Source organism: Lolium rigidum, chromosome 7 (genome assembly GCF_022539505.1).
Source record: "Lolium rigidum isolate FL_2022 chromosome 7, APGP_CSIRO_Lrig_0.1, whole genome shotgun sequence".
NCBI lineage: Eukaryota > Viridiplantae > Streptophyta > Magnoliopsida > Poales > Poaceae > Lolium > Lolium rigidum.
The window spans coordinates 353,712,393-353,730,634 of NC_061514.1; the positions used below are offsets into that span (position 1 = coordinate 353,712,393).

At 43.7% G+C, this 18,242-nt stretch overlaps 1 protein-coding gene across 1 annotated transcript; it reads right to left on the reverse strand.

The window, feature by feature from the left end:
- Positions 1 to 8,240: 8,240 nt before the first annotated feature.
- Positions 8,241 to 17,450, reverse strand: LOC124670210 (putative MO25-like protein At5g47540). The gene is made up of 11 exons (XM_047206722.1): positions 17,310 to 17,450; positions 15,627 to 15,788; positions 15,368 to 15,486; positions 14,440 to 14,514; positions 13,567 to 13,660; positions 12,872 to 12,931; positions 12,282 to 12,350; positions 11,319 to 11,417; positions 8,961 to 9,005; positions 8,765 to 8,867; positions 8,241 to 8,553 (listed from the first exon to the last, which is right to left on the reverse strand). Exons 1-11 carry the CDS (start codon positions 17,433 to 17,435, stop codon positions 8,495 to 8,497), a joined length of 1,011 nt encoding a protein of 336 aa, XP_047062678.1. The 5' UTR covers positions 17,436 to 17,450; the 3' UTR covers positions 8,241 to 8,494.
- Positions 17,451 to 18,242: the final 792 nt, after the last annotated feature.

Here is an 18,242-nt window from a genome sequence, read left to right on the forward strand (position 1 = left end):
ACATGTTGTGTTTGTTGGGATCCGATGAATATGGAATACTATGTCAAGTTGATTATTGATCTATCATATATGTGTTGTTTATGATCTTGCATGCTCTCCGTTGCTAGTAGAGGCTCTGGCCAAGTTGATACTTGTAACTCCAAGAGGGAGTATTTATGCTCGATAGTGGGTTCATGCCTCCATTGAATCTGGGACAATGACAGAAAGTTCTAAGGTTATGTATGTGCTGTTGCCACTAGAGATAAAACATCAATGCTTTTTCTAAGGATATTTGTGTTGATTACATTACGCACAGTACTTAATGCAATTGTCTGTTGTTTGCAACTTAATACTGGAAGGGGTGCGGATGCTAACCCGAAGGTGAACTTTTTAGGCATAGATGCATGCTGGATAGCGGTCTATGTTCTTTATCGTAATGCCCTAAGTAAATCTCATATTAGTCATCATGATATGTATGTGCATTGTTATGCCCTCTCTATTTGTCAATTGCTCAACTCTAATTTGTTCACCCAACATGCTATTTATCTTATTGGAGAGACACCACTAGTGAACTGTGGACCCCGGTCCATTCTTTTACATCTGAAATACAATCTACCGCAATCTCGTTCTCTGTTGTTCTTTGCAAGCAAACATCATTCTCCACACCATTTAATCCTTTGTTTACAGCAAGCCGGTGAGATTGACAATCTCACTGTTAAGTTGGGGCAAAGTATTTTGATTGTGTTGTGCAGGTTCCACGTTGGCGCCTGAATCCCTGGTGTTGCGCCGCACTACACTCCTTCACGTGGCCTTCATCTCCTACTGGTTCGATAAACCTTGGTTTCTTACTGAGAGAAACTTGCTGCTGTACGCATCACACCTTCCTCTTGGGGTTCCCAACGGACGTGTGCTTCACGCGTCATCAATGGCCATAACTCGTGTCTCTTCAGTGGTTATGGCTCCTTTCTACGTGTGTCTGATGGCATTGGGGTCGACAGCAGGTCCGAGAGAAATCCTTGTGTGATGCTGATGGTGGTGACACCTGAGGGTGCCGTCACCTCCTTGGAGGCTTCGTCATGGCACTGTCCATGCTTCCCCTCCTCGACCACAGGGAAACCATAGATCTGGTCATCGGATCTAGTGGCGGTGGTGTGGCTACGTTGTTCCGCTCCTTGGAGGCGTTGTCTTAGTTGTTCGTGGAGTCCTCGGTGCACCTGCTGGAGTCATTGTCGCCCGTCACCTAGAGCGTGGGCTTCCAGGGCGCTATGTACACCGTCCATGGCGCTTTTTGGTCGTCGCCACCTCAAATCTGGTCCGGACTCACCATTCTCTCGCCGACCCTTAGGCGCTTATGGGTGGACGGTTGCGTTGGCTTGGATCATCATGGATTTGGAGTCAGCCTCTTGAAGTTCCATCCTTCTGTAGTGGCGCGGCCTAGAAGCTTAGCGCATCGCCTCCGTTCCATTCTTAGTGGGTGATAATGCAAGGCGTGTCCTTTCCGGTTAGCTATAGTGGATAGTGTTATTAATCATGTGGTGTTATGCTTTTATTATGGTGCTCTTTGAACTTTGCACCGGCCGTCTTCGCTTCTTTTTTTGTGCGATTTATACACCTTCCAAGGTGTATTCTCGAAAAATATGCCTAAGCACCGGGCCCGAGGAGGAGGGAGAAAGAGGATCTAGTCTTTATTACCTTGGTGGTGAAATCATATCAACTTGACTGGCGTGGACTGAACGATGGTGCATAGCATAGACCGACTCATAAAAAAAAATTGCAAGATCGTTACAGCATGCACGAAATGTTCACATTGATAATAAACGTTTGATTTGTAATTTTAACAACATTTTAAGGAAAAGCGAATTCTTTTTTTTTTTTGAATAACAGCAGGAGAACTGCTGTGTTCATTGCATTAGAAGAAAAAGGTACAGAGACCCACACTGCACAGTTTATTGAAGGAAAACCGAGCGAAAACCTATACATTAACAAGAGCACCACTAAACATAAAGAGCGTCAGGAAGGCTAGGAGCGACACAAACGAAGAAGCACACCACCGGGGCAAGCGTCACCGAAAATCATCCATCGTGCTTACGGTGGGACGACTTCGACTTCATTGCAACAGCACCAAGGTCCCTCTAATCAAGTCGCATCGATCACATTTGCCACGAGCTTCTTTGCCGGCTTCAACATCACCAGAGAGAGAAGACATAACCGAAGGGAGGCGGCATGTGCCGCTCCGGTCTTGAGAGGACGGAAAACAGGACTCGTCTGACGCCGCCTGCATGTCGAGAGTGCTCTTGCTATCGCCACCGCGGGGCAACCCAACGAGCACCACATACTCCAAGAACGCCAACAATTGATAGTTCCCGGCCAGCCGCTTGACCCCAGCCCAGGTGCTCCCATCAGTACCATGTCTCCAAAACGATGCTTCCAACGAAGTCGCGACATCGAGGATGCCGCCATCGCCAATCCGACAAGCAGATTTAGGTTTTCACCCAAAGACAAGACCCAAGAGAGGGAGAAGTGCCCGATCTCCTCAGTAACGCCTTCAACAAGGTAAACGACACCGAAAGTGACGTCGTCACCGGCATCGACGGAAGTCGAGCAAGATTTTCATCCGGAGAACCGCGCACCTCACCGGAACCTGAGTTCCTGGCACACCTCAGTCACACCCGACCACTCCACATACCTCGCCGGAGCACCATCAAAAGACGCCTTCATGACCAGCAACTCCGCCGGCCACCAAGAGCTTGTGTGTACCCCACCAGCTTCCGGCCATCAACAAGGCGGACCGCAACCGCCGCAGTCGCCAGGGTCCCGGATCTGGAGCAATGGCCGCTTGGCCAACCGCACGAACTGAAGCTTGCCTTCCGCCCTGGCCAGCGAGGAACAGCGCCATCCCGCCAAGTCTGCAAGCAGCTGGAGAAGTGCATCGTGCCACCACGCAAAGGCCCGGGCCCGCACTGCCCAGATCCGGCCCAAACGGGCTCGCGCAGCACGCCCGCGCGCCAGCCGTCCTCCGCCGCCCCGCTTGGAACCGGCGCATCCCCACCCACCACCGCGCCGACGCCCGCTTGGGCAAGGCCGGTCTCACCCGCGCCGGCGCCCGCTTGGGCAAGACCGGCGAGAGCACCCAACGCGTCCACCGCGAGCTCGCCCCAAACCGCCTTCGGAAGCTGGGGCCGCCGCCACCGCGGCGAGGCCAGCGGCAGCGGCGGAGGAGGAGGGCTTAGGAGGAGGACCTGGCCGGGGACGCTCAGGTTCCCCGTGCCGCCGCCAGAGCGACGCGGGGGCGGCGGTTCTCTCGTGCGTCTTGCACCGGCTATACTTACGGCTGATTAATTGCTCTCCCGTACGGGACAATATGATCTCGCTGGCTAGCACTACCTCTACGGTAATAGTAGATTGAGCCCAGCTCAGTGATCTTATCAGCATCACCAAAAGCGAATTCTTTAGTTGTTAGCTATTCAGGAAGGGAAGAAACGAACAATTTGGGACCACAAATATCCTTGCACTGCTCACTCAATTTTCGTTTTTGGCATACATATACTTGGAATACCACTATTAATGTTTTTGGTTATATGTAACATAGAAACATATGGTTTGTGTTTGTTACAACCGTTCCGATTGGCAGGTAGATCATCATCGTGGCATGCACATAGCTCTATGTGAAGACGTGAAGTGTCCACCTATATATATATCCTATCCATCTCCTTGGTTCCCAAACCGCATGTGATTTCATCTTATCTTTTGCTGCTTGTAAAAACATGTACTCCGTACTAGTCGTTTACCCTTGTTTGATGTAGTGTAGGTAGCTGAGACTTTGGAGGAAACCAAAACTATAACCCTACGTGACTACGTCCGTAGTTGGGACACCACCTCCTCCCCTGCAGGCTGCAGCGGCCGGTGCACTGGTGCAGGTGTTCCCGTGCCTGCCCAACCTCACCTACGCCACGTCGGCGCAAACGCGGCTCTGTTGCGACAGGTTTGGAATTCTGGTGGACGGCGAGGCGCGTATGTGCCTCTGCCACATCATCACGGCGAATCCCCGCCTAGCGCCGTTAATAAATGGTACGATCGACATTCTCCGCATGTACTCCCTCGCCGGCGTCTTCTCCGACGCGCGCATCGCCGCCCTCTTCCTCGCGCTCCCAAACAAACTGCCGCATCGAGGAGGTCAAGTCAAAGCACGCCTTTTCCCTCCTCCAACGGCCGGATCTGCACCGGCGGTGCTCAATCTGTGGAGCCAAGGTCAGGGCGGATCTCAAATCGTGGTGCCGGTGGGGCGGAGAAGATCTTCTCCGAGATCTCGGCCAAAGCGGTCACCCGCTCCGAGACCATCTGATCCTCCGGCGCCGTCGTGTTCACTGGCTCTCTCGCCGAGCTCCTATGCGCACTCCTGCGCGACCATGGAGCTGGCCGTCAGCTAACTTGTCAGGTCGGCCTCCACCTTGGACCGGACCATCCCCGGCAAGCTTCGTAGAGGTACGGACAGAGAGAATACTTGCTCATCTTGCATCAGGGAAATGTGTCTTTACTGGCTTGTAACCACAGATTGGACGAGTGTCTGCACTTTAGGTGTTCTTATTCTTATTCAGTTCAAGTGTTTCACAAGTTCTTATTGCTTTCAGAATTTGCATCATTTGTCATACTCCAGAATTTTCAAATGTTTTGCTGACAGCTGTGCTTTCGTCTGTGACGAATTACTTACCAGTTCGAATAAATTGATGATCTAAAACCTGTAATTGCTTCCGGGCTAGGGGTCTCGGTATGCAGAGCAAAAATGGGCTTCAACCGTTCACTTACTTACAAATGATAGTAATTCTCAGATAGCTTTCTGTCATTAAAAAGCACATGTTAAAAAGATAAGTTTCAATATGCAATGTCATTCACAAGTTCACATGATACACCGATGTGATGCAAATTGGGAAAGTTTCACAGCCAATCAAATTGGAAAGTTTATTTGCTTCAAGTATTACTGCATCACAACACATAGCTGTTTGTTTCACTGTGTCACACCTAAGACCAGCAGGGATTCATATGCAGTAATTTTATAAGAACATTTAAACCATCTCCCACTTGAATGAGCTTAAAGTTTCAGTAAACACTCTCAAGTAGGTATAATCGTCTGTGTATGACATTTCTCAGGTGCATTACTATGCATTTATTTACCTTTGTATTGAACAGGAAAGAGTAACATTATACACTTAATTTTTAGGCTAAGTGCTTTTTTATTTTGTCATCATTAGCAGAAATACATTATGTTCTCTTCCATGGTGCAAGTCATAAATTTATTGTGAATTAAGACACTTCACCCGCATCTAGGAAGTATCCTTCTCTCGAGTGGCAATATGTAAATCATCTTGATAAAGAGGGTCCTTTTTGGATTTACAAAAAGGAAACTCTTTTCAAAATATGTTTGTGCGATATGTGCATCTTATAGTAAGGGCTCTTTACAAAAGCTCACGTACAACACGGACTACAATAGGCTGGTCTGATGCCCCCAATGTAGATAAAGCCCGATGCTTTTTTGTTTCCTTTTACATATCTTAAACAATACATGTAAATTTAGAAATTAGAGCAGTAATATATGGATTCGCAAAAAAAAAGCAGTAATATATGGGGCTTAATCAAACGGGCTGTCATTTTCGGTGAGTGGTAGCAAGATCCATATCTTTGTATGGTAGACTTGCAAACGGTGATGCATACAATCGCCAGTATAATCCTTTTGTCTTCTTGGTAAGAAATTTGCTCGATATATATAATCCTTTTACCTTGTCATAATAAAAATCTTAGTGACATCCATAATTAAAATCTCTCCGATCAATTAACCTCCAATGAAAAAATAAAGTGCAGATCTTAATAGTTTTTAGTTCAGTATGGTCGTTGATTTCATCATAGGTGGATATAAGCAAAGGAGAAAAGTTAGTCAACATCTCTTAAATTAATAAATGCCTTTCTTTAGAATACACGACTATAGGTCTTTAAATCTGCTCTGTTATAATTTTTTTGTGAAGTATTGCTCCACACAAGATTCGACATCCAAGGGCATGGTGTAGCAGAATAATATCAGGAGCATTTTCAACGTTTTTTGTGCTCAAAACTTCTGATGGAATTTTTTTCTCTATTGATTATCATGTCATAAATTCTGTAAGTGGAACTTTTCTGAAGGTTATGTCGCTTTTTAAACTGTACTATAGGTTCAGTAGACATATTTGATGGATCACCACTTGCTAAAGTGATACTTGTCTTGTGTCAAAACATTTATTAGTTCAAATAGGGAAATCCCCACAATCGGCCCCTCCCCAAAAGACATTTTACTTGTTGATGTTTTGGATTTGCTTATTCATGTGTTTGATTATGATCATCATTGAACAAACTGCATATCAAGAGGCAAGATGGATATTTGATCGGATTACATGCACATTGAATTGTTCAAAAAGGTGATATGTTTATGGTTCATTTCCTTTAACATATACTCTACATTGGTTCTGAAAAGGAGAGTAAGCAAATTTCTTGTGCTGGTGAACGCCGCTTCCTACAATCAAGGTGACACTCATTCGTTGGGATGATAGTGGGGTCCTCAAGAAGTTATCCTTGTTTTTTTTATCAATCTTAAGCTGTAAGGGGAGAGATGGTAACAGGGCGAAGCGGAGCCAGAGGAGCGTTCGGTTGCAAAAGTTTGTGCACCTTGGCACCATGACCACCTAAAGTCACTTCACCAATGTATTAGCTGCTCCCGGTTCACTTGCCTAGCTGAATAGGAGGTACTGAAGGGGAGATGATTGTGGAGTGTTCTGGTGGTGGTCTCCTAGCGGTTGTTGAACAAGATCGTTGTAGCCAGACTTAAGACAACGATGTCGTGTTGTTGCTATGTGGCGACAAGAAACAAATCCTTTTAGCAGAATTATGTCTTTGTTTAATGTTACGAATAATTATATTCTTCCGCTCTCATTGTATTTGTCATCATTTTATTTACAATTTGCTTCTCCTGATCCCAATGAGCATCACGATAATATGTATTATGTTGCAATGCGCGGATACTAAACTATTTCGTAAAGTGAGCGAGGGGAAGAGAGGAAATGAAAGTCGCTCACCTTTGACTTCTTTTCACACATCAACTTTACTTTTTTTACATGTCAGTTTACTGAGAAAAGTGTGTCAGATTTATTTGGATCTGAGATGCTTGTTGTGGACTTGTTATGCGACAAGTGTGCAGCTCTATATCTAATGTGTGTAGATATACAATTTCTACAATATTTTACTCTATTAATTATATTTGGATTTTACGTCTTCATCTTTTTATCATGTCTATTTTTTAGAACTTACTATCTTTGTTCCAAGAAAGAAAGCAATGGGATGGGACAAGAGCCACATATATTTTTTTACTCGCCACGTACGTGGATAGTTAATTATATTTAATCGTGTGATCGACAAAAAAATTAACCGTAGCAATGCACGGGCATTTAACTAGTCTCTATAACATGCAACCGAACCCACCAACGTGGGTATCGTTCCTCCCAGAAAACCAACAGAGCGCACCTTTTCATCCGGGTCAGGGGCGCGGTTCGGCGGCAGCTCCTTTATCACTCCCCACACCTCTTCTTCCGTGAATATCCCCTCCAAACTCTTCAGATCATGGGAAGGCAGGTTGAGCGCTTCCAAATCAATGGTATGGTCCCTACTATGGATGGATCCAATGAGCGTCATATATGTCTATGTGAATATCTCGACCTTCCTCTATTGGTCAATGACGATCTTGTTGCTCCAGCGTATGGCAGAAATGAAATTTTTTCATTCGCCTACCATTGGCGACTCCTTGGAACAGCCTTGGCATCATATCCCTCTCTAAGCCATCTGACCCGTGATCTTTTTCTCTCAATTGTCTGCTCCAGTGATGCGAGCCCCAGCACATGTAATTTCAGAGTTCTGCAGAGCCCAAGTTCTCCCTGGGAAAGCTGCAGCTTTATGTTGCCGGTTTTCCTTTGCCCCCAGGCCTGGAGGTACTCCGCAGCGTTCCTGAACAACGCGTCCAAGCCTCCTTGATGGCCTCCTCAAACTCCTCCCAACTTTAGAGCACCAAAAATTATCATTTTTACACAAGTCACATAACATATCATTTTTTTGCTTTGTGTGCGGACATAAAATGTTCAGATGTACGCCTAGAATTTTTTTCGAACTTTTTTTAACATTTTGGAATGTGTTTATTGGGCAATGGATGCATCTAGCCAAAATGTATATCCGGTACTAAAGCCTGTCCCAACTTCAAACCAACCAGGGTAACCAAACTACATAAATATCACATCTTCATAGCAGCATCCAGCTATATGATTCATACAGTTGCTCGACTCCCAACATGATAATGTGCAGAAGCCTATTATTACAAGAGCAGCTGCGCTAAGAAACATAATGGCGGATCCATCCAAGAGCCTCTCGTGGTGCAGTAAATACAGTAAGTTCACGAGAGGCCACTTAGCAATGGCTAACTTAAAATCCTCGGCAAGCTACATCAGGGACATTATAGTGCCGATATCTCTTTTATCACCTGCTCCTTGTCTGCCTCAAACTGCTCATCCTCTGAAGAAGTCGTAAAAGCACTATTAGTTCTTTTTTTGGAAGATCCAGCAGAATTAGTTCACACGGAATTGTTTATAAATTAAATCCTAGAGCAAGAGATGACAACAGCAGAAACCTCAACAGAGAAAAATAATTTATACCAGCCGATCGCCTGAAAATATAACTGAACCATAGCAAGTACAAACTGTTTGTTGTCAAAGTAGGCAACTACCTTTGTCAGTCTTGAATCCGGCAAAGAAGCGAAGAAGCTTGCTTCTATTTGTAACCAATATGTTTACAACCTCAGCTGGTTTGTTTTTATTTGCAGCAAACAGCTGAAATATGGGGCGAAAGAATAATCAGACTAAGCATAAGACATACCTTAAGTTTTTTATAGGGTATAAATTTGTTACGATACATGTACTCACCTTAAACACATGGAATGCTTCTATTTGAATATTCTTGCTTGAGTCCTGGAAATTTTGAGAAAAACAATAAAATTTACAACACAGTAATGTTTACAGGAATCATGCAAATGACACAGTAAGGCAACACTCTGTATTTCAACTATGATCAAATGGAAGAAGTTTGTACAGCTAAAAGGTAATCACACCAGAGTTTGAACCAAGGTATAAAATCTGGTACTTCTGAAATGTAGTTTCACATGAGCAATGACTCCTTTAGTGGCATAAGATGATATTTGATTCGTGCACATTAGGCATTAGCAAAAAGTACATCATTGTATCTAATTTATTCTTTGTAATTCCACAACCAGCAGCAACATAACCAATATCTTACGGCAGATATTGGGGACTAGCGTTCTCACATATCCCAGCAGAGACCATTTATATTGCCAATGGGAGAGAAATCACACCGAAATTAACCAATGCCAAGTTATAACCCCAATTCTAGCCTACTCCAGCTATTTTGGAGTAATGATTTCAAGACTAGGATGTGCAAAACTCTATTAACAGATGGAAAGTAGAAGGAAACATGTACCAGTAGCCCTTCAGAGACTAGATCAACAATGTTACAAATAAGATCAATTCTAGCCTACTCCAGCTATTTTGGAGTAATGATTTCAAGACTAGGATGTGCAAAACTCTATTAACAGATGGAAAGTAGAAGGAAACATGTACCAGTAGCCCTTCAGAGACTAGATCAACAAAGTTACAAATAAGATCAATATCAGGTTAACAAGCCTGATTCCACTACATTCCTTAGAACAGAAAAAATGACAGAAGTCTTTAACATTCCTTTGGAACATAACTTTGGATAAATAAACACCAGATGCAAATGTTCAGGGGGGCTTCAGCATAGATTCTATAAGGTCAGGTCCAAGGATATATCTTGTCATAAGTACAGGCTAGGTTGTGCATAAACAGCAACCTCCTTATTTCTGGCATACATAAACATTGTGGGTTTTGATGATTAATGACGAACGACTAACTGAGTAATGGTTTACTGAGTGAAATCAAGTGTTTAATCCAAAATGTATTGGTTTAACGAATGGTTGTCTACACCTATAAAGTTGATGTCGAAGGATGGATTGAAGATTAGGTATAGTTTTATAATCCTTTTAGCGGTTCCAAGAATCACTTAGGACAAGCCATACTATAAAGAGGGGTAATATATCTATGCTAGTGGATGTTTCTAGATGTTGCCTGGTTAAGGCCCAATCTTTTTCCAGCATATATCCTTTGAAATATCTTGAAGGACAACTTTTGTGATAACAGTTTTGATAACAGATGTATTGAGATTGGCCTCCATTGTGAGGGCTGAAACTTAGCAGGGCTAAGTTGCTTCAACCTCGTAGAGGCATAGAGCTTCAATAGTTGTATGACCTGTGTTGAAACTGGTTCTACCAAGAATGGCCACTGTGTCAGGAGTTAGGGAAACCTGTTCTTTAGGGCTGACCTAAGTGTTTTGCTTCAAAATTCGATGCAACCGGTTTTGAAGCCAATGCTTCCAAGAATTACTACTGTTGTTGTCAACCAAGTACTGGTTTGTTGCTTTCGTTACCAGGATTTTGATCTAGTCTTGCGCACATCCTGCGCGTGTGTGTATGCCGGTTTGCTTACTGTAACCGGGTTTGGTTTCGGTGGAACAGCATACACTGTGTTTTAGAATCTCGGTGGCACCAAATCTCAGGTCGGCATCACCGGGGAAATGGTTGTGGCATAGCTCTGCGGAGTAAATCATCAATCCCGATGTGACCGGCCATTAGGGAAGCCTTTTCCGCCGTGCCTCTTGTGGCTTCAGAGATCTGACCGCTGCTTTAAATCTGTTTAAATGGTTTGAAGTTGGTGCTACCGGGGAAGGAATCTTTGACCATGAAGGCTCTTTTCTGGTAACAGCCTATATTAAGGACCCGAGCCACCCGGCCCCCTTGGGCTCAGGTAAGACTTTGAGCTGTTGCACCTACACTCTTCACTTAGTAAAAGCCTCCTCTTGTACTTGAGTACCATCTTAAGAAAGGTAATCTTTGTGTGTGATAGAACTTAGGTGGGAATCAACCATAGAGATCTTGATTATTACTCTCGAGGATTTGGCATCTCCCATCTCCTAGCCAGCTAGGCGACGATGAGCCTTTGGGGATCACCTCAAGATTCACCATGAGCAATTTGGCGGGCATTTTGTGAACTTAGCTTGCTGGAAAGAAGGTAAAGTCCAAGTGACTTCAGGGCTTGTGCTTAAGCCTTTCCAAAGACGCCGAGTCGTGCCAACGCCTCCATTTTTCAGTAAGTTGCAAGCTGAAATACTTGCATCAAATACAGTAAACTTACCCTTAAGAGATTCATCAGAATCATAAGATTATCTTTCGAACCAACATATCGCATCATGACGGCAGAATTTGATCGATCAAGCAGCATGTCTCCCAACAGCTGGAAGAAAATAAAAGCATTAAGAATGAGAAACTTAATAAATAGAAAATGTGTACAAGATACTGAAGAAACTAATAATGATGTACTAAAACAAACTAACACTGCTAAAATAGAACCCAACAGTAACTAGGTGTTCCATGCAAATAAAGAACAGCGAATGTGCAGTTGCTCCCAGGGAAAACAATCCTTGCAAATACCAACAAGCTTTGGACATTATAGTTGGTCCCATTGAAATACAGGACATTTTGTATTTTAATTGAAATTTGAAGAGCTGACTATGAACACAGCACAACGTGCAAGCGTCAAGGTTTGTCCATTGAGTTCCCTTGGGCCAAGGATGGAAAGCTATCTCTCCCTTGACATTTTTCTATTATTTCTGCCACGTGGGTCTTGCAGCTCCAAAAAATCAAGCCTTCGATTGACTAGGGGCAGAACCTGGGATGTGTTCAGCTGATTGTGCATGGGGATCTTGCCACCAGGCGCATTAGGTTGGTAATAATGTGACTGGATTCTTTACCAATGTCTTAAAATATCAACTAAAAATGGATTCAGAAGTCGAACAAAATTTACAAAAAAAAAAATCAGGTTTCAGTGACTTAGGTGTGAAGCGTTACACTCGAAAAAAAGGAGATGTTTATGCTTGGTTGTTCCTATCATAACAGAACAGGGCTCATGAAAGTTCACTGCAAGCTCTTCATAATGACATTATTCAGGCACGTGACAATACAAACCATATTTCCAGTTACAGAAAAGCACAAAATATAGCAAATCTACAAAGATCCATAGATATGATGGTAAACAGTACAGCCACTACATACCAAATCAGTATGGAATGCATAGAACAGAATAGCAATAGTGTAATACCTTGATTGCTTGCCTTTTTGTTATGTAGTTGGTTGATGATAGCAGCCTAGAGTTGAATTCTGCAAAGAACTGAGGAAAAGGGATGGAAAAGGATTAGGAATCAAATGAGGCAAAACAGAATGCAGAAAGAATGGCAACAACTATGCCATTGATAGCATTTGGTACATATACTTAACAGACACTTAGCATTAAATGCATCATAACAACAAAGTAAGCTATGATGGCAACCAAGCTAGGGACAGAAAGAATACAATTTAGCCGCATACAATCCAAGAAGTGCCCATGCAGTGAACAGAAGAATAAGAATCGCAAATACACTGAAATAACCACATCTACAGTTTGGCCACCTGACCAAGTTAATAACCCCAGCCCCCAAAAAAAAAATCATGAGATACGCGCACAAAAGAACTCAAAACACAATAGAGCATGCATTGGGATCAGGACTTGTGTTCTTTTAATAGTAATTCACCGCTAACGGACTGGCAAGGAACCTGGCATGGTTGGATCATGAGGATTTAAGGCATGTGGACAATTAGGACACAACCATGTTTGTAAATGGCATAGTTTAATGATGATGCAGAAGTACTCACCCAGTCATAGTTCTTGGAAAGAAATTCCGCCACGGTTGCTTTATGCCTTGTCAGAAGTTCCTGTTTATAAAGTAGAAAAGAACGAACTCATGTATGTACATGTGACTATGCGAGAAAGAACAGTAATGGGGTGATAAAACTGTAGAATTACCCAAGCAAGCATGTGTATTACTATATTTTTACTAGCTTCAAAGTTCAAACTCATGAAATATTTGCTTGCAGATATAGTTGTGTCATCTTGTATAATTTTAGTAGGGCGTAAGTAGACAAGTTAAGTGGATAAGCAAGTCAGCTTAATAGTTTATCCACAAGTCTGGCTTCTTGAAGCAGAAAGAACTGCCGTGCCACATCAAACAAGCAACCGTGCTACGTTACATATATTTTGCGTGCTTGTTACATATATTTTGCATGCTTGTGAACGCAAGAGTGCTAACGGTTGATTGTGATTTTAACAATGCTCATTACTATGCAATTAGCAAAATGAACTACTCCCTCCGATCCATATTATGTGTCGGGACTTAAGTCCACATTTGGATAAATTTGAACTAAAGCCCAGACACTTAATATGGATCGGGAGTAATAAATATTACATGCAATAATGCTCTAAGGCAGTTAAATGTCTGAGCAAACACGAGCGTTGTTTAGTTCATAATTTGGTATTTAAAGCAAGAGCAGGAATGAAAAAAGCAACTCACCTTGAAGGTTGCAGAAGCATCTGATGCTATGTCAAAATTTGGAAGTTGTATATAGTCAAAGAACTTCTTCATGTGGTCAGACTCTAAAACGTACCTGCAGATGAACACATACTACGGTAATCAAACACCATTTGTGCAACTCACAATTAATACAGAATTTGATTATATGTAAATAAATTAGTTCATGCGTAGACCATCTGTACTATTCTAGAGAAGAATGGAGCTTAAAAGACCACTCCCAAGATCAATCAAATCAAACTACGAAAGCATGTCACTTCTGACCTACTTCCTCCATCCCGTAATACAAGATGTTATTACAACCTGCTAGCTCATATATTGGTTGTAATAACATCTTATACTATGGGACGGAGGGAGTACTTTTAAATGCATACAACATTCATCCAACAGGGCATCGGTGTTACATACTTATTGCTGTATTGTAGAGGTGCAGACACAAGAGTGATTGAAGAGTTCGCAACCACAGATGGATAGGCAACATCCATTTTCAATTTTCTATTCATGGCTTGTAAGTTTAGTGTGCTTTCTGACCCATTCCGACAAAAAACGACAATCATGGGAAATGTGGAATACATATTCAACCTCTTGATATATAGGTTAGGAAGCCATAGAGGTTGGGTCAAATTTAAAAGATTAGTTTAGTGTTTGTGTCTGTCTTTCTTTTGGATCGCATGGGCTGTTTCTCCTTTAATCTGTCAATTGTTAATAGTAGGGTTAGCCCCTATAGTTTTGTTCCCATACAAAAAAAACTGCCTTCATCCTATGGTTCTTGCATTGATAGGTATATGGGCGATAGTTTAACTGTGACACAAATTTCTTTAAGCTTGACGTGACAACTAAATACAGTAATGTCACCTTGCAATACTCTGATGGCGTATGCATTCCCTCAGCATGGCACCATAGTGTAAAGCAATCTCCATATTCTCATACCTGCAAGGTGAAGAAATGAACAAATCAAACAGCAGTAATACAAAGTAATTAACAAAACAGAAGCAATACTTGGACACAATAACCATGTAGCTTGTGCAATTTCATATAACTGGCAACATTTGCTGTAACATCATGGTATCAAATTAAGTTGCTTGTTTTACAAATGTATTGCTAAATTATATGGCTCTAGCATTTAAGTCCCTTAAAATTAAAATTGACCAGAATCAGAGGGTGATAAATGGGAAAAAAGTGAGGTGCAAAAATCAAATGCATAAGGTTAACCATCACGAATGTACGGCAGGGGGGCATGCATCAGCTCAAATGCAGCCTGATACATGAATACAGCACGAATCCAGTATCTGCTAACTGTAGATTTCATAATCAAAATCCATTTTATAACAGAAGACACTCAATAATCACGCCAGTACTATTGCAGGGAGACAGAGATCGTGCAAACCACACAAGAACTAAGAGGGCATGTTTCTTACATGATCTCTAAATTTGGAAAGAGTAACAAATATATATTTCAGCAACACAAAGGGAGAAACACAGGCACCCAATGGTATAAACTAAAATTTGAAGGGAAGCATAATATTATGGCCTAGATTTACTTCAGAGTTAGAAGTAGCCAGTTGCCTAATCAAGAGTTAAGTGGGATATGCAGAACACAGTAGCACGCAGCTTATCAATCACAGGGAGTGATGGAGGTGAATGCAAGTGCTCAAGTAACAGTAACACGCATGGAATAACAATAGAGATAAAATTCACACAAAAAAGATTAACAAACAAAATGAGAAAAGATCCCAATTTCTTATTAACAGAACAATGTGGCTTTTATTTACTTGTGACTCACCCAGAAATTAAGGTGTCTAAAAGATCCTTATTTGACTCTAGGTACTCAGACGCAACTATCCGCGAGGAGACTTGCTGTCTTTGCAAGTTTGCAACAACTTGAGTAGCATCTTTCCTGGTCTGTAACAATCCAAAGTGCAAACAGATGTTATCTATGAAATAAGTATCCATCTAAACGACAGCGATAAGAAAATTATTCACTGAACAAAATATTTTTGTAGTCCTCTAATGATCTACGAAAACAAACTCAAATTATGTACCTCCAGGTTTAATTTCGGAATACAGATAATTAATAATCGTAGAGTGTTCTCTCTGAAGAACTCTTGGGTCAACTGCACACAAGCTTCAGTCACAGGCTCATGTTCGCCGTTGCCATAGAGAATACACTTCAATTCCCTTATATTTTTGCTTAATTCTGCCATCTGCGTAAACAATTTTAGCTACAGTTAGTATACAGAAATATGTTATTTGAATTGAGAGGGTATTATTTATTTTGAGAACAAACTGAGCAAAAGACTGAAATTTCGCTTTGATGCATAAAACCAGAGCCATATAACGCCATGTGCCAGCACACGTTCCAAACAATGTCTTTTTTTAGAAGGATATCACTAATATTACTCCAGGAAGGCATTTACTGCTCAAAATGAAGATTTGTATTCATAGTTACCGCTTGTAGCTTGCAGGCCACATGTAGCGATTCGTTCTGAGCATAAAGCAGTTCACACAGTTCAGGGCGGTCACGACTTCGTTATTTCTCGCCGCTGACCCGAGAATTATTTAAGTTGAGATAATTCCGTTCACAAATTAACTGTTTCATACTTTGTCTTGATATGTGCCAACGGGCAATGGCTCACTAAAGTGTTAGGGACATGGGCTCATGCACGTTGGGCCACACGGCTTCACGTCAATTAGGCCGAATAGCTAGCGTGTGGCCCATGTACGGCAGCTCCAACAGCATAACAGGCCAGTTTGCGTGGAGGGAGACGGTTATCAAAATAGAGTTGGCGGTAGCTTCCGCCTCCTGAATTCTGGCTTACCCCCCATCCCCGTGCTAACCTATGATCGCCGTGCAACGCTACATTTCGTACATCGCTCCCACTTTGCTGTTGGGACAATGTTATCATGATTCCCATGTGGCGCCTATGGGATGCCCACAACAACCTTGCATCCAACAACGTCCAGGGTTCGTGCCCGACTTCCTGCGGGGCGCCGCTGCCCATGTTAGACCTTTGGAGTCAACTCCGACTACTATGCCCGCGCCACTCTTGCTGAGTAGCGGGATCACTATGAGCCATAATAATTTAGAAGTTCACACTTGTCGCACAATCCTGCCTGTTTCCTACTTCGAGTGTACCGTTACAAGAAGGGCATCGAATTATAAGCTTATTATGACAAGTCATCAATCATTCTATCACACGCCCATCTGCAACATTATCATAATTGACATATTTATTTATGCCCATGTATCGTAAGCGTTCCCCAGACCCCGCACAGTGCGGGAGCTCTCAGCACTGGGTGCGTCCATGTATCGTAAGCGTAAGCGTACATCGAAATATGAGCCTATGATGAGAAGTAAGCTGTCGATCATCTATCACACGCGCATCTGCAACATTATCATAATATACTGAAGTAACGTATTTGTGGTCATATAAACCAAAATCGTATCACCCGGAGTTCCGTGAACCAGCCCATTTCTATCATCATCGTGGATCACAAGGAAGTAAACCAGTTACTAGGTACTAGAACGGCCTAAATAGTAGTAGCAAATGGAGCAGCACGCACTCAGGCTTTCATGGAAAAATAAGAGTACGGACCACAAATCAGGCCAAATCGAGTAAGGGATAAAACAGCTTCCGCTCCTATGGCGCGATCCGAGCCAAATCCGTGGGCGGGGAAAGGGGATCGGAACAGGGGTGGGGAGGCCTGCCGGAATTGGGTCTCACCTTCTCCTCCCGCTTGGCGTCGGTGCCGCGCGATGCGGAGTGGAGGTCGAGGTAGATGAGGAGCTCGCGCGTCTGGCGCACGACGTCGGCCGGGGTCCGCGGCTTGGACTTGAAGAGGCCCTTCATCTTGGCGCCGTCGTCCGCGGCCTGCGGGGCGGCGAGGCGCGGTGGAGAGGGCAAGGGCGAGGCGGCGGGCCTCCTCCGCCCCGCCGACCCGAAGGAGAAGCAGCCTCGGAACAGCGCCACGGCTCCCGAGCTCGGCGCGCGGCGCCCCCGACGCCTGCCTGCCTCCTCCGCTCTGGGACGGGCGCGATCCGGCGGGGCGCGGCGTGGGGGCGGTCGCGCGGCGGTGGTGGCCGAGATCGGAGATCCCCGAACCTATCCACCGGTGCGGCGCGGCGCGGACGAGGTGGGCGTGGGCTGGGACCCGGGTGGTGGTGCGTTTCTCGACGCTTCCTTCCTTTGCCTTTGTCCCTTCCCCTTGTCCCGTTTCCTGCTCCGCCTGCAAATGTTGTGATCAACTTTGGATTCCGTGATCCAGCTATAGACTTTGCCTAGTGTAGGTGTAGCACACTACCCCTATACCTATCTCGGAGGGGTGTATTTTCCGAATCTCAGTTTTAGTGTAGATCGTCTACGAATCGAAATTCGAAATTCGATTCAAATATAGATACTCCAGTCAGATTGACGATTCTTATCCATGCATCAATCAAATACTGCAATGATGTTAATGACCTGTTCACCTTGCACGTCACCATGACCCATCTTTTTCCCCTCCTTTGCACGGGTGATCCGAGCACAGCACCCACGGAATTTGATCAGTGCCGTCGTCTATAGCAGTACTACTACAGCTCCAATCGACAGGAGATGCAAAAGAATATCCAGCTAAAAAGGTCCGGATATCCCGTGGCTCAAAGGACCATGGATGCTTTC